At 39.3% G+C, this 22,238-nt stretch overlaps 1 protein-coding gene across 6 annotated transcripts in view; it reads left to right on the plus strand.

Moving 5' to 3' along the window:
- foxj3 (forkhead box J3) overlaps nucleotides 1-22,238 on the plus strand; it is a 75,011-nt gene that overhangs the window by 10,348 nt on the left and 42,425 nt on the right. For 5 of the 6 annotated variants that reach the window (XM_044217693.1, XM_044217668.1, XM_044217659.1 and 2 more), the window contains one exon: nucleotides 19,291-19,782. In XM_044217693.1, the coding sequence (XP_044073628.1) occupies nucleotides 19,462-19,782 (321 nt within the window). In that variant the 5' untranslated portion in view covers nucleotides 19,291-19,461. Of the gene's footprint in view, nucleotides 1-17,057; nucleotides 17,082-19,290; nucleotides 19,783-22,238 lie in introns of those variants that run through there. The other variant, XM_044217677.1, reaches the window with a different exon arrangement.

Here is a 22,238-nt window from a genome sequence, read left to right on the forward strand (position 1 = left end):
GATGTAGTTTGTGGTGGTGTTCAACTGTATTGCATTAAACAGAGAGGTGTATAAGAGAAAATGTGTAGTGGCACTCAGCTTATTGTCATATCAGCCTAAAGTAATAAAATAATTTGATGTTTCTCACCTTTCCCGCCATATATTGAGCTATAATGAACACTGTGACCACTTAGTTCATAAATCGCAGCAGTTTCCAATTTGTCATATTGCTGTAATGCATGAAATACTGTGCATTAATTAAGACAACTTCAACAACAAAAACAGTCTGAAACAGTCAACAGATTGACTTCAAATGCACTAAAATGCTAACAAAAACACAAAACATTGTTTCAAGAGTTGAAGGGGTTACACTCCATAAAAATTCACTGCATCTGGCAAATTGATTTCAGAAACCTCTAGAAACAGAGCTAACAATATTTGAACTATAATCCTAATGTAATCCAGTAGGTTTCTCTTGTGACATTCATCAGATGACCTAGTGTATATGTATAGCATCATATGAAAATTCAACCTTTTTAATTCCCAACATTTCAGAAATGAAAAAAGTTATTACAATTAAAGTTCCATTTGCATTTCAGGGATTCACATGTTTGGTTGTATGCTATGTGTTGTTGTGGTGATGTCAACACCACCCCAACCACCACCGTCACCACCTTTTTTAAAAAGCTTTCAGTGTGAAACACTGAATTGTCATTTCTGAATGGCAGTGAACACATTTTGAGGTCACTTATTTTTGCACAACGGATAGTAGTTTCACAGTCATCTCACCTTGCAGTCAACAAGTTGATAAATTTGTATTCAGCTTAATTTGTGATACAATGTGTTTCCAAAAAGAGACATTTGTTTCCTCTTCCTATCCTTTGTTGATATTTCTGCTGGACAGTTTTTTTGTCAGAAATGTGTCTTAAAAATAATTTGCTATAGCCTAAGTGGGACAATGTACAGGGAGCCAGCAACCCCTTGCTTTGTGTTGGGGCCTTAAATCAACCCTGTTGTTGTGCTTTATTTTGCAATAATCACTTGTTTCTTATTTATTATATATGTTCAAATACAGTACACTAATAGAAATGAAGATGTTCTCTATTTTCTATAAATGTATAGCCTAATGCAACTTTCTGAGAATATGGATCTGAAAGTCTGTCCAAGTTCTCATTTTTAATTTCTCTGCTTAGTAAGCCCTCATATACTTATGAGTCAGAGTGGACTGAGTTGGATTTTCCTTGCGATATGATGCAATAAATGCATTTCAGACTGAAAAATTAGACTGTTCATAGCAGCAGAATGTGTTTTATGGATTTATAATTCAAGAAGATATGGCCAGGATATAAATAAGTTCAAACTTTTCAAACATTACATTTTTTTCTGAATGACCTTTATACTCAACAGTTTGCAGGTCATTGTGGCTTGGTGCTATTTTACTAGAGTGAGGTCCATGGTCAGTGGGGAACAATACAGGTCACGTCTGCAGCTTGCTCAGTATAGGTCTCTCTGCCCTTCTCTTTCACAGTGACTCATGATGCACATGATGCACCACTTTCGCCAAGGGAGTCATCCTGAACAAAAGCACCTCGTTTGAGTGGGACCAAAAATGAAACATGCATTTTTCCCCCCAACTTTTTTGTGGTTTTGCTCTTTTTTTTTTTTATTATTATTATTATTTTTTTTAGTAAAGTATGTGACATTTACTCATTGCTGACCGAGAAGCTGACATACTATTTATGCTCATGGTTAATTTTTTTGCAGTTGTGACATCTTCACATTTGCATTTAGAATACTACTCTACCAAATTACACTAAAATGAAGATGACAATTTAAGACACCCGTCTTTCTCCAGTTGATCAAAGAGAAATGGCCAGTCAGTTATTCTTTCAGAAATGTTGCAGTTGTACTGTCTTTACAGTTGTACCATGTGCTTTTATTTATATATATATATATATATATATAAACTTTTTATGATGGTGTGATGGCACACCTTCTTCGCTCTGATATTTAAACTAGAGTTCTTCTCAAGCTCCAGGACAGCAATGGGGAGCTTTATTGACGTGTCCCTTGCTCATCATCTATGCTCCTTTTATAGTTGTGGTGTGATTATGGACAAAATTAATATCAAAATATTTATTAAATATTCAAAATCACAGTATGAAGTTAAACATGTTTGTCCCATTGGGTTAAAGTATTTTTATTAGAACATTATCCTTTTAGGATTGCAAATAGATAATCTAGATACTCATTTTCCCTGAGGCCAAGGTAATAATGTCTTCAAGTTGCTTATTTTGTCTGACCAACTGACTCTGCTCTAAAACAGAGAGAAGCAGCAAATTCTCAAATTTGAAAAGCCGGTACCAGCAAAAAAGAAAAAAAAAGTTGGCAATTCATTTTCTGTCAATCAACTAATGGCTCGGTAAACTAACCACTACAACACGTAATGTACAAAAAACAATATCTTAGAACAACAAACTTTCTCCAGTATTTAAGATCTGACGCAGGCACAGATTTTGTTAAAACTGGAGTTATCTCATTATGAGGATTTTAGTCATAATACGATTATAAAGAAAGATGGTTTTCAGTATTTTTAAATTGTCATCCAGACGTAGCTGTCTCACAAATTGACTAATAAAATCAAAAGGACAGGTTGGGGAGACCATGACATGGGCATAAAAAAGATGGTCATCGGTCTTAGGTATGTAATCTCTCAGTGGAAAGGAGACTGATGGCACAGTAACATAACTCGTGGTCCCATCCTTCTCACCTGAACAGGCTTGATTGGTAATGCGCAGGGCGGGGAGCAATGTGCTGGAAGGTAGACTTCTGTTTTTCAATTTATTTCCTGCATATAGATATATTTAAACTGAATACTCTGCAGTGTAAATTCTTTCTGGTGGAGTATCTTTGTGTTTGTTTGTGTATATGTGTGTGAATATGGCCTGTTTAAGAAGCCTGCATTTGTTTGCTGGATGTGTCTGGGGCCCAAGGTGGAGCTCTTTCTGTCAGATGAGTGAAGCTCTGCCGAGGCAGCCACTGGGAGTTCTGTTTCATCTCCCCTCATACTGCTCTGGAGCAGACATGCAAATCCGCTGTAATGAGCGCAGCCTGTGTGGTGGTGGTGGTGGTAGTGGAGGGCGAGGAGAAGGGGATGAACTCAGGAATTTAAAGTGGAGAAAGAGAAGGTGTAGGAAAAAGGTGATACTGCGACAGCCGTGCAAGATAGCAGAGCACAAGAATTTAAGGGGTTTAGGAAAGGGTTATGTCAGGAGCGTTGGAAGTGACAGGAAGTCTTCCCTCTCAAATCAAACATTCATTAGCTCGCTGCGGCTGCTGTCTTCCCTTCGCTGTTGAAACATTGAGGTAAAGATGCAAATGGCGCCAGGTTAATTAGCCTTATCTTTGACACCAGCAAGACGTGGTGTGAAAAAAACAAACAAAAAAACACAGTGCATCATGATCATCACTGTTAGCAAATGTAATGAGGCTTTGTATGGATTCTGCTGAACATTTAGCATCTTAAAATGCTTGTTATTGATGTAATTCCAAGGTTTGTGAATGTCTGGAGTTTTACAGTTTACTACAAAGAGGTAACATGTTAACTTATCACGGAAACAAAACATTTTGAGTGACAGTATCTTGTGATAAGAAAGATCACACCAGTAGTTTCAAGATACAGTCACATGATTGGAAAAAAATCCTTAAAACAAGTTGATTCCATTTTCCCTCTGTAGATTATTTAACCGTCCGTATCGTCTCTACTTATTTCTGTCCTTGTGCTGCTGCAACACCTGAATTTCCCCTCTGGGGATCAATAAAGGCTTATCTTATCTGGATACTACATCTAATGATTTATTAAGATGGGTAAATACAGTGCTATGGGTGCTTTGACTGACGTGCAGCAGGAATATTTCACCTACCATCCACGCTGCAGTCCACAAAGTGTGTCATAAACCCCATTAGTCTGTGCTGGGCTGTCAAATAGCTGTGCGAATGTAGTTTTATTCACTCATAAAGAATTAAATCCCAAGTCAGTGTTGGGATGTTATGGCTTCTGTCTCCATCCAATAATGTAAAGCAGACTTTTGATGAGCTCTGCAAATCGATAGGAGGTTAACAGCCACTTAAGTTGAGACCTACAATATCTCATGGGGTCTTTAACTACTCAGGGGACATAGTAGTGGGGCTTTTTTGCCCAACTACACACAGAAACCTTAAGCTCCAGTATCTAAAAGTCAGGAACTAACTCTGGAAATAAAGGATCCTTTAGTGCATTTTCCACCACATTTTAAAACCATGAAGATTAGGCAAATTAGACTGATAATGGATTAAAAAGCTTTGTCTGCGACAACAACAGTGTGTGGTCGTGTTTTTCCTTGTAATGCACTGAAGGGCTAGGCACACATCTACAAAATAAAGAGGATCTACTGGGTTTTTTTCTGGTAATTTTTCTTACATAATTATATTGAAACAATTGACAATTAAAGTTAAATTTCAGTTTAATTTCTCTAAACTAGTCAGCTACATAATTGTTGATCAATAACATTAAAAGCAATTTCCATCTTAAGTCCTAATATTGATGCAAGTGACAACTAGTGCTTTTCAACCAGTTGTTGTAGTCTGAGGCTTGTGTTTTTACTAGAAAAGCATATACAGAACCACAAACTCCATGCTCTTTTTGTCGCACTATAAAATAGTACCTTGGGAGCAGAGACTTTGGGGAAATCAGGAAGTGAAGCTGGACAAAAGGTTCCTGCCTGTTGACATCCAGGTAAAATACCTGTGCCACTCAAAAGGTCACTGCGGCTGAAAAGGCCTGCAGGTTAATATGTCAGATTTACAGGTGCTTTATTGTATGCAACATGGAGCTGCAACGATTAGCCAATTAATCGATTAGTCGATCGGCAGAAAATGAACTGGTAACTATTACTTAGTTTTAGTTTTGCAACATTTGCTGGTTTCAGCTTCTCAAATGTGAGGATTTACTGCTTTCCTTTGTGATATATGATGGTAAATTGAATATCTTTGGGTTTTGGACTGCTGGCTGGACAAATAAGGCATTTGAAGACGTAACCTTGGACTGTGGGAATTATATTGGGCATTTTTCACTATTTGCTGACATTTTATCATGATTTATCAATTAATTGAGAAAAGAATCGTCACATTAATCTGATGAAAGTAATCGATTGTTGCAGCCCTAATGCAACACATGGGCCTATAAAGTAGTATTAGACAGACTGAACAATAAACCGATCAGTGGTGCTCATGAGTTTTTTTTATTTTTATGAATTTGATATTAACTGACTTTACCAATGTTAAAAACAAGCTATTTCACAAGTTGAGAATGAGCTGTTGACCCATCATGGTCAATATTACGCTAGAGAGCAGAATAAAATGTCAGCTGCCCACACAGCTTCTTCACCTTCCTCCTCTAAAATTAGAGTTCCCCATTGGAAACACCACAGACAATTTCACAATAGTAGTACAGTATCTCATTCTGCTCCTGCCTCCTGTCTGACAACACTCGGATTGCTGCCTGACTGCTTCTTCACACTGAAGGGAGTAATGATGTTCAAGGACCTCCATAGTATCTTGCATGTTGTACCCCAATGCATTTGATTTGAACGGTCTTACGAAGTGGTGCATTCGTGTGCTGGTGGGAAAGTCGGCTGCTGAACAGCAACCTTTTTTTTTTTTTAACACAAAGCTACTGAATTCACATCATAATTTTTATGTTGTTCATGTTTGATAATGAATGCATGAATTCAATTTTATTTGAGCGTCATGCCACGTCATAGCCCATCCCTTATGTAAACTTTCCTTTCTTCTTCTGAGAATTTGATGCCCTTCCTTGTCTTACACTATAGTAAATTGAATACCTGTTGCTCAAACAAAACAAGAATTTTGATGACATTACCTTTGGGCTCTAGGAAATTGTGAGGGGGGGTTCATTGTTTTCTGACATTTTATAGACCAAATGATTCATCAAGAAATGAATCTGCAGTTTAATGGACAATGAAAACAATTGAGGGTTGCAGCCCTAAAATAAAATCATTTTCCACTTTTCTTATTTACTTCACTTTAGTATTTCTTATTTTCCATTTCCGTTTATGTTGTCATCTCCTATGAATATAAAATTCACGTTTCCTTTAACATCCTAAACAATTTTTCTACATATTGATGAATGAAGATCTAAATTATTTTTGAAAATGTAACCAAAATCAAGACAAACTTCATAAAGGATGTGTATTTCAAGGTTATGTATTGTTGTAATGGACACACGTCAACCTCAAATTAGTCATGTTTCTGCTTCATCTTGGTCACTCCGCTGTATCAGGCTGCCATGTGCTGTTAGCTAATTTGTGACTTCTGCCCAAATAATGCTAGTAGCAAATCCATCGTTTGCCTTAAAGCCGTTCTTCCGAGGCTGAGTGCCACTATTTTATGGTTACCATTAAATCTTGTCTTGTCAGTTAAGTAAAAAAACTTTGACTCTAGGCCTAACTCACTTGTCTGCTGTTTATTATGGTAAATCCTCAGGTTTTGTGATGACCTATTGTGGCTCTTGTAAGGCAGTAACCACACGGTGATGAATCCATTTTTTTGCCAAGAGGTATTTTGACTGCAGAGCTTAAACCAACAATGACTGCTGCTACCTTCCCCCCTCATCCACACCCAGATAAATAGCAACATTGTCTCCAGGAAACCAAATTAATTGAAATGATCTGGAACAGACTGGGGTAAAGAGAACAGGTATAGACACCGACAGCTGTCTGTTCCACGTGAAAACAAATTCCTAGTCTGTCATACAGTGCTGTAGACACCCTCAGTCTCATGTTTTACTCTTCTGCTCTCACCTTAATCAGCAGTAGACGAAAACCAAGCTGCCCCCAAATTACCATAGAAGTCATCTGGAGAATGCCCAAGGAATTTATTAGCTTGTATAAACACAGACAAATCCTGGTGATGTAAGACAGCACTGGTTAAATTCAACAGCTGATTGGAGTGCTTTCATACTGTATTCTAAGCGGTACTGTATTCAACACTGCTTAGACTGTTTCTGTAGTAAATGTAATAGTATTTTGATCAAAGAGATGATTGATCAGCTGGGCTATGTCCAACTTGGCTTTGTGTTTGTATGTACATATGGGTTGCTGATATGTATGTGTGTGTGTGTGTGTGTGTGTGTGTGTGTGTGTGTGTGTGTGTGTGACCTGCACATTATGTGTTTGTTTGAGTGTGGAGGTCAAAAACCTGACACTAAGAGTAAAGCAGAAGATGAAGCTCCAAGAAAATATGAAACAATTGACCTGTGACTTCCAATCCCTCCAATATGTTCTATGCTGTTTTGTTGTGCAACTTCCAATACAGGCTGCATTATCACTCAGGGGAAAGGGCATGGATTTATGGCAGGTGGCCACCCCTCAGCAATATGCCCTGCAAACCTTGATCATATTTTGCTACTATATCCTGTGAAGCTTTTGCATTTAGTAGACTTGTATAAGCCTTACATTTGTCGCGTACACGTTCACTCACATAGCTTTTATGTGTTACATGTTAAAAGCCATGTCTCAGCGAGAGTGGGAGAGTATACACGCTGCATGTTATCAGTGGGCTGTGTTATTATCTGCAGGTACAGTATGACTCCAGCAGCATTTTAAAGAGCCTGTACGGAGGCGCAGTAAACCAGTGAAATGGGACATGAGGAGTCAAAGAGCAGCGCTTCAACAGCTTAATGATGTAGAGGCTTCCAGCTCTGTCAGGCAGTAAACTCTTTAATATGCTGTTAATTATTTCTGAGAGATTGAATATTGATTAAAAAGCAAAATGGTTTTAATTATAACTCCAGCTCTAGTGCCATCCTAAATGAAGACAATTTTTGGCTTTACGTGAGAGGAACATCTAACAAATCTACCAAACAAACCTCAAGCTATTTCAACTCTGTTGGAATTTTGTTTTTACTTTGTACTCTGGGTTTGAAAGCGAGTGCTCTGTCTCAGTGTAACCGGTGTTACAGCTACTTCTTTCAGCTCCAGCTTCAGAGCTGCCAATGCTGATCCACTGTCTAAATTTGAAATTCATGACCTGATTCTTGCTCTGCACTCTCAGAACATGCATTGCCCACCCAGGTAATTCCTTTAAATCACGCTTGGGTAATTCTAGCATGGTTTCTTTTTTAACACGTCTGTGTTGCACTTGAGAATGAGGCTCATACATGGTTGTTTCTGAGAGGGATGACATGGACGCATTTAACCATGCCACATTATGTCTGAGTTGAATAAGAGGACAAAAATCTCTAGGTTCTTTCTTGGCTGAAAGTGTACGGTTTTATTTTTAAGAGTCACAGTATACTCTATTTATGTAGACAATTAAATATGAGCTATTTATTAGACATAATATTTTGTAATTCTAATCACATTTATATTTGAACATGCCTGTTTGATATATAAAATGTCATAAAATAGTGAAAAAAGCCTGTCACAATTTCCTAAAGCCCAAATCAACATCATCATATAGCTTGTTTTTTTATCAAAAAAAAAATAGTTGCCAATTAATTTTCTGTCTGACTGAATTCTGACTAAATAACTACTAAGGAGGTAATTGTACTCGCAGGTGGACCAATGGTTTCCTGGCTATGAGTTCTCTACGGACAATAGATAGCTTTCTTACCCCAGGCAGACGGACCCAAGCTCACCTTACCTCACTGCTCGCCTCAGAGACTGGCTCAGTATCAACATCCACGTTGAACTGGATCTAACAAATGCAGATGAGGATAGGCCCTCAAGATTGCCACCAAAATGCTTGGCCTACCGGTGCCTTAAGTGGTCTACTTGTGATTCAGCAGCAGAATCTTGCTGGCTGCCAGGCTGGCATGGAGTCAACCTCCCAGGGGGAGTGTGTTAATGTGGGCCCCCAGGCCGTGGGACCGGGTAATTGGGTTTGCATGGTCTGTGTCAGGGCACCCCTGCCACCTCCAAAACAAAGGACATCTCCCAGGCAAGCTGTTAGGGACAGAGAGACAAACCCCCCTGATCACTGCTCTGATTCACTGGAAAGGCTTATTCAATTACTGGAATGTTGTATGCGTTGTTTTTTTTTTTTGTGTGTGTGTTGACCTGCAGATTGCACAATGAGCTGAGGGCCTTGTGCTTGTGTGTGCTCACTTTATCTGCCTAGATCTTTCTCTGTCCCTGTCCTGTACATCCAGCCCACCAAACCCACATTAACATGGAAAGTAGCTGAGAGCATCTCTCTAATATATCTAATATCATAATCATATCATAATATCATAACACTGCTGCATCTATTCACATTTCCTTCTTGGTTTGGCTGTGTCTACATTCAGGGGTCACAAATCCTGTTGCTTGCTTTGTGGCCTCTCCAGACAGCCTGAAGTGACTCAGCTGATCCACAGCCAACTACCAGATCTTCCACTACTCTGATCCTCTGTCCCTCTGCCTGGTCTGCCTGCCTGTCTTGCTTTATGTCTGCAGCAGCTGAATGCTTTTTCTCTTTACCACATACTTAGAAGACCTCCCTTTGTTTGGCACTGACTAATAAGACAAAGGTGTCTCTCTTGCCTTTTTAAGGTTCAGTGAGTTTAAAGGAACTCAGGGTTTAGCTTTGCTTTGTTGACAACTCTCTCTCCTCAGCGTTTAACTGCCCCACAGCCACAGTTGCGCTCCCGATTGATTGGCAGAATAATTATGGACTTGATTTGTTCAACCACAGGCGAAGTGGGATTGAGGGAGTAGGGGAGCAGAAAGAGCATGTATACCATTTTTCTTTTTTAAAAGCGCAGCAGAGAGGTCTGCTTGCCTGCATCTTAAAAAACAACTTTAACACAACATAGCCCACTAATAACAGTTGCATAGATTGCACTGTAAAACATAGACACTCTTGCCCATTCTGTTAGCAGCGAGGAGGCCCCGGTTGGCGCCCGGCTCGACTGTAGGCCACAATAAGCTGAACAATGTGCTCAGCCGTGTGAGTGGAGAAGCGATAATTGACACATCCTAAAGTAAGGACTGGGTTATTAATGCTTTCTTCCTGGGGGTGGATTCAGCTCAACCATTAAGTCTTTAATTGAGAAGGAAGACTGACATTAAAAGCTGTTGCCTTGGCATTGCTCTTACCTGCATTTAGTTTTTTAATGAAGATGAGGCTTATGGAAGTTCGCTGCATGATTACAGAGCTCACGTGCAATCACAATACTCAGACGTACTGCTATTTTAGTTTGAGAGATCTCAAAAATAACTCCCTAAGTCCTTTTGCCTCCAGGGCTGGAAAAAGTGAGGAGTCTCCCTTTAACTGAAGGGCAGGTGAGCAGAGTTCCCACCCCTCCCTGTTTATTCCCCTTGCAATCGCTAGGAAAACAAGGGCTTCTCCCACGCTAGATATAAAACTGTTGATATGGAAGGTATGACCCGGGTTTCGGTCGAGAGTAAAGATGCCAAAGGCTTGTTACCAGGTTACATCGCTGTTGTTGTTGTTAGTGCATGTGCCAAATCTTCAGGCATAACAGAGGAAGCACGCTTAGCGATTCCCCTCCCTTTTGCCAAGTTACCATCACACTACAGGAAGATTCTTGTCATAATAAGCTCTCTCTCTCTCGCTCTCTCTCTCTCTTTACACACACCAAAGTCTGGGCAGCATTTAACAATCGGTCTTGTAAATATTTATTGTGGTCTGTTTGAATTCTAGTGACACTGTTTTTAATGCAGCATTCATCACTTCTACAGTTCTGAGGTAGCATATATGGCAGTACAGCCATCACAGGTCTTAATGATTGTGTCTGTGTAGCTGAGCAGGCACATGCTGTTGGAGTGTTACCCGTGATGGATACATGACTGCAGTAAAAGGGGATTAATCGCGGAAATTGCAGATAAGTACAGGAGAGCACTGGTCTGGTACCTATCAACAGTCTTGTGTCTGCAAGTGGGAGTGAGAATGAGAGCTGAATAGCCTACTCTCTTCTCAGAGAGGAAATGATGACAGTAATGCACAGGCATTTGAAGGGAAGTTGTTCTAGGTAGGCAGCTAGGTTTTCTAGGTAGAAAATAAAATAGGCTAGCTGTGGTGGAGTGTTATATAATAATATAAATGCATTTGTGTGCAAGTATGTGTAATTTTATAGAAACTATGTTTACCCACATAGGAAATTAGGGTAACACTACTAATGCTATTATTAAATGTTCCACACAGTTTCCATACATTTGATAAAAGCAGCTATACGTGGTGCCAGTGTATTCATAATGTATTCCAAGAATTAATGGTACCAGCCTAGCAGAAAGAGTTTCCCCTAGGGGATCAATAAAGTATTTTGTGATTCTGATTGAATAGCAAGATATATCATCATGATCATGATATTGGTACCAGTGTATTTAAATGTATCCCAAATGTATGTATGTGTGGTGAATGGCTGAATGAATTGGTATTAGTAAAGAAATTAATCCATCTGTGAAAATCTTTGATCTCATTTACTCTAATATTCACTGAAAGTGAATCCCAGAGCAATACAAATAGTTTTCTACTGTGCTTTATAACTGAACTAGGCCAACTGATCAAACAACAACCCTCCACAACAGTCCTAAAAGCTAAAAAAAAAAAAATCCTATAAGTGAGAATAATTTAATTGAGTGCAAAGTCATGATGAACACAGAGCGCAATCTGACCAATGTTGTGACCAATGTTCATTTGGTAATTATTGTTTGATTTAGCAGTTATTAGTAAAAATGTTTACATTAAAACTATAATATTTGTAAAAACCTCTCTGTTGTATTTATTTTATTAGGTGGCTTTAGATTGGTTATTAGGCAATTTTTTTTTCTTACTTTGGAGACAGCCAGGCTAGCTGTTTCCTCCTACCTCAATTCTTTATGCTAAGCTAGGCTAATTGCCTCCTGGTTTTAGCTCCCTCCTTTAATTTTATGGGATTTCTGTACCCTGTTCACTCTAAAGAGAGTTAAATAACGTTTTAGTCAGGTTTAAGCATGTTTCCACTTAAGAAGAGGGGGGAATTGTGGCCCAGAGTACAAGTAACCACTAATATCTTTTGAGGAGAAAAGCCTTTGTGTTGTCCTCAGTGGTTGCTGTAGTGGGCACTAGCACAGCAACAAATTCCCCTTTTCACAGGTCTACACGCTTTCAGGTCGAACAGCGCCAGACCGGCCTAAAACTATGGTCATGAGCAGGGTCGTGGAACCATGTCAAATAAGCCACGTTGACTCATTCACACCAATGACAAACATTAATTTTATTCCCCCTTATACCCATTTTCAGACCAAAGTAAGCACTACATCTGATTTTGTCCTTTCTGCCTTTGCTAGCAGTTGGTTACACTGCTTTCATCCCTGCATGTTGTGGTCCTATTCACACTCAGCTTACAGGTAAACTGATATGTATGTGGTTAGTCAAACACAGTGCAAATGAATTTTGTCAGGTTTATTGACCTTACATTATTAAACAGAACTGGCAGATGAAAGCATTAAGTGTGCATGCTGTCTGTTTCAGTTAGGCTTCTTATCCTTGACTAACATTTCCTGTGTGGTGTTGTGTCATGTCATGTCTTTAAATACTGCTCCCTACTGGGAATGCACTGCAACCTGATTTTTGTTCATGTGTTTTCCTCTTGACTGAGAAGACGTGGACTGTAATTCAAATAGTAAAACCAGTTTTATTCACCTTTTTTGTTTTACCTACTTCCCTTTATTGTGCCTCCTACTTCTGCTTCAGTCAGTACACTCTGTTTTGCAGAATGCTGTGCCTAAACCAGAGAAAGTGTTAGTTTCATTCATTAGTGAAGATTGCATGTGAGAAGAGTGAAGTGAGCTTATTATAGTATATTGTGTGGGTAGTTAATGTCAAATCTTGAAACTTTTCAGTAATCATAGATCTATTTGTGATGAAAGAACTAACCCCAATAATATTCAATATCTGCCTAATATTTGTAGTGATTTTAGCTCTTTGAGGTATGAAGTAACTGTTTCAAATTGATTTTGATATCCTGGATCTCAGGGCTTCACAAAAGAACATAGGACATCAGCAGAGTTTGCTTGCAACTATATGCACTATAACATAATTTTGATTAAAAACCAAAATTGGACATGTTTACTAAGATGGATTACCTACCTCAGCAGGTGTCAGGTCTTTGCAAGGTGATTTTCATACTGTACTGTAGAAAGCAGGAAAAACACATTCAGCAATTTAGAACAACCCACTGTGTTCTTTGGAAAATGCTCAGCAGCATTATAAAGTGACATTGGTCAATGGTGTTTACATATCTATATAACATTTTTACTTGGACACAGGTGAAAATGGAATCATAGAGAGAGTTTTTGCAGCACAAAAACTCTGTAGTTTAGTTTTGGTCCTAGAAGGGTAAAAAGGCTTCAGACCCTATCACTGTCTTTTCCCGTAGTATTATTGAAGCGGACTAATTTAGTCAGTACAAATTGCATGCCGCACCTGCGTACTATATGTAGGGACACTGATGTTTGGTTACTGCTGGACAATAGATTATTATAATAATAATAATTAAAATGTGGTATACATTATAATTACCATCAGGTTCTCTTTGCTGTAGCAAGTTGTAAAACCAGTAGCGTCCCATTCCTAACTGTAGGGAAAGTAAATTGGGCCTATATGCTATCCTTAAAGATACTGTAGCATTATGTATATACAAGCAGTGAAGGATTTAGTTGTGTGGAGAATTTAAAAAAGACAGAATAAGAGACAAGTTCAAATTTCAAAGTGCTTACTGAGTTTTGAGTTCAGACACTAAGGTTGGAAAATGCATGGATTGGCTAATTATCATTAGCATAGCAGTGTACAAAACATTCAGGTAGCAGCTTCTCATTTTAGCCAGTGTTAATGGTTGCTTTCTCTGGTTAAAATAACAAACGCCGCTGCCGGCAGATCATATCAGCTGTTGCTGATTGTTAATTCCATGAGTAACTTGTCAACAGGCCAATATTAAATTTGTTTATTGTCTAAAGTGCTCTTGTCTGTACTCGGCAAAATATTATTTGTGAAGGAAGAACCTCCGCTCTCTAACACCACTTTACACCTGCGAGTGGACAGTGATTCTGTAGGTCCAACAACTCCAACAGAGTGACACGTCTTCTCTCTAGTGAATCACGTCACTTTGTTTTTAGGAGTCACATTCTCCCAGTTAAACTTTCATTCATATCATATCAAAGTAATTTAAGTTTATGAACCTAATATGTTTTGAACCAGGACCTCCAGTATTTGTATTAAGTGTGTCCGATGAAGTAGTCTATAGTTGTTATTTCAGTGTGCTAGATGTACATTTAATCTGCTTTTTAAGTAAATATATGTATCACGGGATTGGGGTAAAAAAAAAAAAAAAACTTGATTGGGATATAACTAGTTTCAGACGTTGTTCTACCATACAACAAGCACTTTGATTGAGGTATACTGACCCAATTACAGATATGTACGTGCAGACATACCCACATTTATAAAACATCCATTCTTTCTAAATTAGAATTAAAATTAAGTAGGTGGTTATTGTCATTATATAAAATGTTAAAGACCGTTAAGTGCAATTCATTGTAGCAATATCACACTTGAAATATTAATTTCATCCTGGGCCTTGCATTGTTAGGGGTACTAACATTTTTAAGTGCTTTGCTAAGTACAGACATCAATTTTGCAATAGTGGAGATGGGGAACAGCACTGATTTTTATGACGCAGTTGCTGACTTGCATCTCAGTACGTACTTGCCTAACATGATGAAGCTGACGTAATCTGCTATGTTGTCTTGAGTAATCCCTTGTTGTTACTCAGCTTGTTGCCTCATTGGAGATTGTTGAATAAAAGAGGGCCTGGCACATGTATAATAACCATGCTGTCAGTTTGATTGAGCCACTTCAGACTTAGTAGCTGAGACACAAAACACAATCACTGATTTGCTGTCAGTGCTCTGTTGGTAGCAGGAACGTTGATAAGTCCTGTCAAGAGCTTGGTAAATTAAGATGTTTCAAAAATGCTTTCAATTTCTCATTCAGAACTAAATCTGCCATTAATCCCTGGAGGATAAAGAAACTTTGAGTGTTGAATAGAGAATGAATTTGACCATCCATTTCTCTCTCTCAGCCTTCGAAAATACTGTCAGTGCTCCATTCTAAAAACAAATTAAAGTCAAGAGAAAGAAGTTTTCTTTATTTTTTTTTTGGCAGTGACAGTGACAGAACCCCATTTTCTAGAGCCAGATCAAAGTGGCTCCGTGTGTGGGATCGTAGTCTGTTCCCTTGGGCTTGTAATCATGGTGCCTAAACTCTCAGACCTCTCTGATGCGCAGACTCTGTTGCCACTTTCTGCTCTCTGCCAGGCCTGATGCCAGCATCGTGGTACCCTTCACACCCTCCCCTGCTTCATCTCCTCTGACTTTTCCACTCATCTTTCCCGCCTCCTTAGTACTCCTCTTACTATCCCCAGACCCATTGGTGAACATACTCAGACAGTCCTCCCTAAGGTGACAGCAGGCTCCGGCTTGTCCCTGCTTTGAATGTCCCACAGCCTGGAAGGGTAATGAAGGCACCGGGGGGGCAACTTACTGCCTGCCTGTGTTGCGCTTCATCATTCTTGCCACAGCCCAAGGTTTTCTAATTAAGACACCAACTTGGCCCTGCAGATTATGTAGCAGCTGGATCATTAGCGTAGAGGGTCAAATAGCATGCGTCTCCGTGTATCGGGCGGAGCGCCTTTCATCAACCCCTGTCTCTGTCAGCTCACCTCCGGTGGCCATGCCTGCTTCTTCCTCTTTGCTACCCCCATTCATGCTGAGCGTTTGGTGTCAATAGAAAAATTTACATCAAGGCCATCATAAATGAACTTAAACAGATCCTTGTACTGAGCTGCCAGTTTATCAGGTACACCTAGCTAAATCTAATGCATCCAGGACAACAGACACTCAGATGAGTCATGATTTAAATCCATGGTCATTTTGTAGACTGTAAGTTTGTAGTGCAGTTGAATTGTGTTGTAGGGTTGCAAATATTATTATTTTCATTACTGATAAATCTGCCAATTTTTTTAACTAATCGATTAATTGTTTAGTCTATGAAATGACAAAAAAATTGTGAAAAATGGCCATCAGTTGCTCAGAGCTCAAGGTGATGTCTTCAAATGTCTTGTATTGTCCAACCAGTGGACTGTCCAAAGATATTCAGTTTGCAATGGTATAAAACAGAAAAAAGCTGCAAATCCTCACTTTAGAGAAGCTGGAAGCAGAGATTGTTTGGTATTTTTGCTTAATTGAGTATCAAAATTGTTGTCAATTAATTTTCTCTTGATGGACTAATCAATCAATTGTTTCAGCTCTGTTGTATAGTATTATATGTTACGCTGTTGGGGTGGACAAAATATTAGCAACATCCAATAAAGGATATTGTTATAAACATTTTATACATTTACTTTATCTCAGTATTGCGAACAAGCTACATAATCTCTTGTTGTATCATTGAAGTGTAGTTTCAAATGAGTGATTGTGTTTCCTATAATGTTCTTGGAATATGTCAAACTAGAACATGTATTAAAAGTGTGGTGGACTTGTTTGTGCTAGTGATTGAATTCACCTGAGATCAGTTAAACATTAAAACATGTTCACAGAATGGGAGCTGTACAGGTTGTAGTTGTAGTGATGGTATGACATTGATTTAAAATCTCTACTGGAGGCCCAGTGAGATGGATGGAGCTTGATTTAAAGGTGTACACCAATAATGTATTTAGGCCCTTTGAGTGGTGCTTCAGATATTCAAATTGATACTAATATATAGATAAATATTCAAAATCAAATTTGTTTTATATTTCAATAGGCTGCCATTCAAAGAGGAAATGTACTGTCATTAGCAGTGTGTGAGTCACCTTTATTTCAGTTGCAGGGTGGAGATGATTTGTTTGTCTTTTTTTGGTGATGAGGAACTGTTCTCCACCATTAGGCTGACTCACCTGTTGGTAGTCAGTCAGCAAGTCTGCTCATCTGTCAGTCTGCTCATGACTGCAGAGGTTGGGAGAGTTTCTTCAAAGACTTTGGTGTTTTCATCAAGATCTCCAATCTGCGAACAAACATGGTGTAAGTGTTAATGATGGAAGAATAAAAAAGCACAGTGAAAAGTAAATAACAGCTCAGATTAAAGTGAAACTCTACCCCAAAATCTATCTTTTGAGTATCAAAAGACTTGAAAGGTGGCCGTAAAACATTTGTTGTGTTCGTCTCATTGAATGAGAAGAGTTGTGGGCAGCTTTATTTCTGTCAGTTATAATACATTTCAAAGGTTACACGTATTCACAGTGGGAATAAAGTATCAAAACATCCATAAAAACTTCTCAAACCATCCCTGCAGCATAAACTGTTTCTTTGTTGACCACCTTCATGGCCAGTATGTTCCAGTATGTTCTTAAAGTTTCAAGGCTCGATCAGAAGTAGCATATTTGGCCATAGTTTGGTGAAGATCTGACAGTTTGAAACATGCTGCTCATACAGATGGACAGTGCAGGAGTGGATTAAGCCCTAGGAGTGCTTTGAGAAGCTTATTCAGACCTTTGGTATGACTTTTTTTCCACAAAAACCTGATTACTGATGTGAATTCAAGGTGACCACCGCTGTTGTTCTCCATCACAGCCACCTTTCAAGCCTAAAGGGGAGGATACATTTTAGGTGGAGTATCGCTTAAAAAAAGACAAATAGAAATCAGATAGATTAAAATGTAAATGCATTTTGCTCAGAAAAAACTTTACAGTGCCTTATGAAACTCCACGCTGATTTTAAGAGAAGATTTAAGACCAATGCTCCACTCCATTAATCATCTCCCCCAACTGGATTTGGTTTTTCCCTTCTCAGAATTCTGTTTGGATGTATGAAAAATGCCTTCATCATCCTCCTCTGCCTGTTTACACTGATAGCGGATATTGAATTGGCTGCTAGGCACTAGCTAACCCCCACTGTGAGAGATCAATTGAAAAAGACAACCACAAACTGCTTGTGACCAACTGCCGCCAAAGCAGTTTGCCCAATTTGGGAATTTCTTACTATTCCTGCTGCATCTCATATGGACAGCAGAGGCCCATAAATTCATGTTTTTTAATTCCTCGCCAGCTTTTTGACTAGCTAACAAAGTAAGATAGATATAAAACTAATCTTAGATTTAAAATATTCCATGTAAACTATTTACTAATAGATTAGATATGTTAAATTACTACAACCCTTTTTAAAAAAGTAACATGTTTTTATAAAGCCAAAGATTATAACCATGAAAAGAAGAACACAATGTGGAGTCAGTGTCATTTTGATAAATTATATGTAGCAAAAATGTTTAAGATTAAACTCAAAGTGTTTGTACCACAGTTTGAAAAATTGGGTTAAATGATAATAACTGACTATAATTCCACATTGCCACAAATAATACTTTTGAAAGATACGGTATTTGACCTATTGAGTGCCGTCAAGACTGTATTTATTCTCAGCCTGTCAGCCTGAGTGCACACTCAAACTCACACATGCTCACACACAGACACACACAAAAACGCACACTTGTGCAAGCATGCTTAGTCAAGAGAAAAATCCCACAACTTGGTGAGGATTTCTCATTCTCCTGCCTGTTCTCTTTTTTCCCCCTCAGCCAGATTGCCATGTCATCCTGCTCGGGCCCCCCTCCCCCACAGATGCCCATGTTCACCTACATTTGTAACTTTAGGCCTTTCTACTCTGCCCCTCTATTTTAAGACAGGGAGGGCAGTGTGCCGAGAGGGACAGAGAGACAGGCTGTTGTGGGCTGCACTCTGCACAGCACGGCCGACACGCACAGGGCCGAGGACCGTTTGTAAGACGACACTGGCTGGCTTGTTTACGGCAGAGGCTCCGTTTGGGGAGCGAAGGGGAGGGGCCAGGCAAGCTGGCAGGCAGGGAAGAAAGGAGAGGGGGTTTACTACCCTCAAGAGAGTCGGAATTCCTCCTGAGCCATTTCCCCCATTTGGCTGGCAGTTGTGAAAACAATTGTTTGGCATTTACTCTCTGTGCAGATGGAGTCCCAGCTATGAGTCAGCTTTGAGAGCAGCAAGTGGTGGAGAAAGTGGTGGGCTTGTGATCTCCTGCACAGTGAATATAAGCATACTTTACAGAGTCACTTGGTTTTTGATGTTGGGAAAACTGTTCAGAGTTGCTTCCTTGCTTACATTTCTTTTCATTCTCTGCAGTATAGCTGATATGCATATCCTTTCTCTCCAATGTTTAGTTGCTCTGAGTAGTTGACTAATAAAGGCATGTCTGTTTCCTGTTTCTCCAGAGTTGACCTACAGAAGACGTTATGCTGATGTCTTGAGCTGAGGGAGACTTCATCCTCAATCTGTCAGTCGTCTATGTTTATTATTCCACACCTGGTCCACTCTCCATCAGTCACCGAGCACCAACAGTAACCACCACCACCACCTGTCCCCCTTCCCAGCCTGCCGTCACCATGACGTCGGAGCTGGAGAGCAGCCTGACCTCCATGGATTGGCTTCCTCAGCTGACCATGCAGGCAGCAATCCGCAAGGCGGACGCTCAGAATGCCCACGGGCCAGGCATGGGCAAGAAGAGTACCCTACTGGATCCTAACACCACGCTGGACCAGGAGGAGGTGCAGCAGCACAAGGACGGCAAGCCACCCTACAGCTACGCCAGCCTCATCACGTTTGCCATCAACAGCTCGCCAAAGAAGAAGATGACACTGAGTGAGATCTACCAGTGGATCTGTGATAACTTTCCTTACTACAGGGAGGCGGGCAGTGGCTGGAAGGTGAGAAAATGAGACATCTGGCCTTTATTTTAAGCCGATGTAGTAGACACAAAAGTTTATTACCATCACGATGATGATAGAGTTGCATTCTGGTTATAGTGGACTTTGACTTTAACAGATACTCTCACTGGACGTCCTTTTGGTTTTTGCAGTGGCAGATATACAACTAACTTATATCAGTTTATTCACTCATGGAAATTCTTCTTTGACCTCACATTTTGTAGTAAGCTGTGGACAGCATTTGTAGAAGAGTTGAAATTGATATTCCTTGACTTAAATCATTGTTTTGTGGTCGCTCGGCATCTTAAACAAAGTGAGATGCCATTGGTAATCACCATTGTCACTTCTGAGAAAGCTTAGAGAGAAACGATGAGTGCGCCAAATCACACTAAGTGCCTTACTCTATCGAATGAAAAATGGTGCAGCCCTGAGAGAACCATATGAAGTGTAAAACCCTGGATTAATATTCAGAGAAGTGGCCCCTATCTGTGCGAACACAGACTAAATAGCCCATTCATGGGTGGTATTATTCATTGCAGATGCCTTGATAGGAGAAGGCCATTATGCAGAAGGAGAGAGCCAGTGCTGTGTCATCATCTCAAGGAGCCCATGATATACCGAGATGAAGCTATGCTGATTGCCTTTTAAAGGGCCCAGATGGAAATTGATATTAGAATGAGTTTTCCAATCAGTCGACGTTTATTGGAAATAGAATCTTAGGCACTGCTTTATTGCAGTCAGACAAGATGTATGAAGCCCATTTCCTGAGGCGACAAGATCTGGCTGGTGTACAGGCTGCATGGGGGTGTGTGTGTCTGTGTATGTGTGTACTGTAGGTGAGGGGGAGATGAGAAAGCATGTCTTATTGTAAATGGGTTGATTTTAGCTTTTGTGGCAAGGCCTTTTGTAAGGAAATTAATTGTTTTATTTTGCAACCTTTATTTCCTCTTTCACCCCTTATTTAGTTGTCAGCAACATAACAGCGTATATGCTGTCAGTCTGCATGTATTCCTGCACTGAGTTATAGGCATTTTCACTCAACACTGAGGTCAGCTCTGTATTTTATATACCGCCTACCTTCTTTGGCATTGAATTTAACCATTCATTGCAGAAAAATTTCTTTAGACGTTGGTACAAGGTTACAGCAGTTTATTCCACTATCTTTGTTGCTGCATTAAGGTTGTTAACAAATCGAGTTGCAGAGCATATAGCACTCAATGATCAGTCTGTATCTAATTAGATACTTTAAACTGTTAATATTTCTTCGTGTCCAGAGAGCAACTATGAGTAAATCATCATTTAGGTGGGTTGAAGTGGGCTTGGTGAAGTCTTATGCACAACTTTATTGCTCAGAAATAAGAGGGTGTGATTGACTAGCCCAACTAAAATAACTGTAGATAAGACACAACATTTAGTTGACACTTTTATCCAAAGCACTTGAATGCATACACTTTTTATACATTTTAGAGTGGGTGGCCTCAGTAGGGAATCAGACTGGTACTTCTGGCAGGGTTGAAGCTTTGCTCTAACCGCTTACAGTCCCACTGTTGATGCAGCAGAAAGGACTACATGATATTAATTCGCCAAACCTTGGCTAATGTGTGTGGCTGTGCCTTTGGTTCTTTTGTTATCAAGTGTGGTTTCATCATGAAATTGGGTGCTGATTTCAGGAAGTCCTGTGGTCAGGAAACACTTAGGGATATAGTTATGTAGTTAAAACCTTGTTTTGAATGCCTAAAAATAATAAATAGCATTCAAGATTTGGAAATGTCATGAAATCCTAATTGATACCAGGTTTTTAAAAATGTAAAAACTTCAAAATGGATATCACAGGAGCTGTTTTGAAAATGTGATGTTTTAGATGCGGCTAAAATACATTTTTGTTTCTGTCTACAACCTACTTGGTAGCTAACCGGTGGATGGGTTCAATCCTTTTTGGGATAAACTAACCAAGGCAAATTTCCAATATTGGAAGTAAGCATGCAGTTTCAAGCAGTGTTACATCATGGAAGATGTTTTCTTTAAATTCACAACATTACCCCATCAAGCAAATTATTCAATTTTAGTTCACAGCAACCAAATTTTCATTGTCACAGTATTTATAAAGGTTTCATTGAAATATGTAATATTACAGTAGTACAATTGTGAAAATTGCATTATATACATTGCATGTTATTTCACTAGGATAATTCACTCAGTATCCATACCGCTTCCCAGTGAGTCCAGAGTACATATTGCATAGTATTTAATATGTTTATCCATTAATTACTTCTGCCAAGGCTCTTATGTTGTTTTTTTTAGATTCCATGGAATTCAGTGGACCGACAGTCCTTGGATCATGGAATAATTAATTACAGATTTTTTTGTGATTTTTACCGTTACATAATTGATGTTTTGTATCCACAGAGATGAAAATAACAGGAATAGATAACGTTGCAATGGAAAGGGTTACTTTT

The sequence above is a fragment of the Siniperca chuatsi genome, linkage group LG2, assembly GCF_020085105.1.
Source record: "Siniperca chuatsi isolate FFG_IHB_CAS linkage group LG2, ASM2008510v1, whole genome shotgun sequence".
Taxonomy (NCBI): Eukaryota; Metazoa; Chordata; class Actinopteri; order Centrarchiformes; family Sinipercidae; genus Siniperca; species Siniperca chuatsi.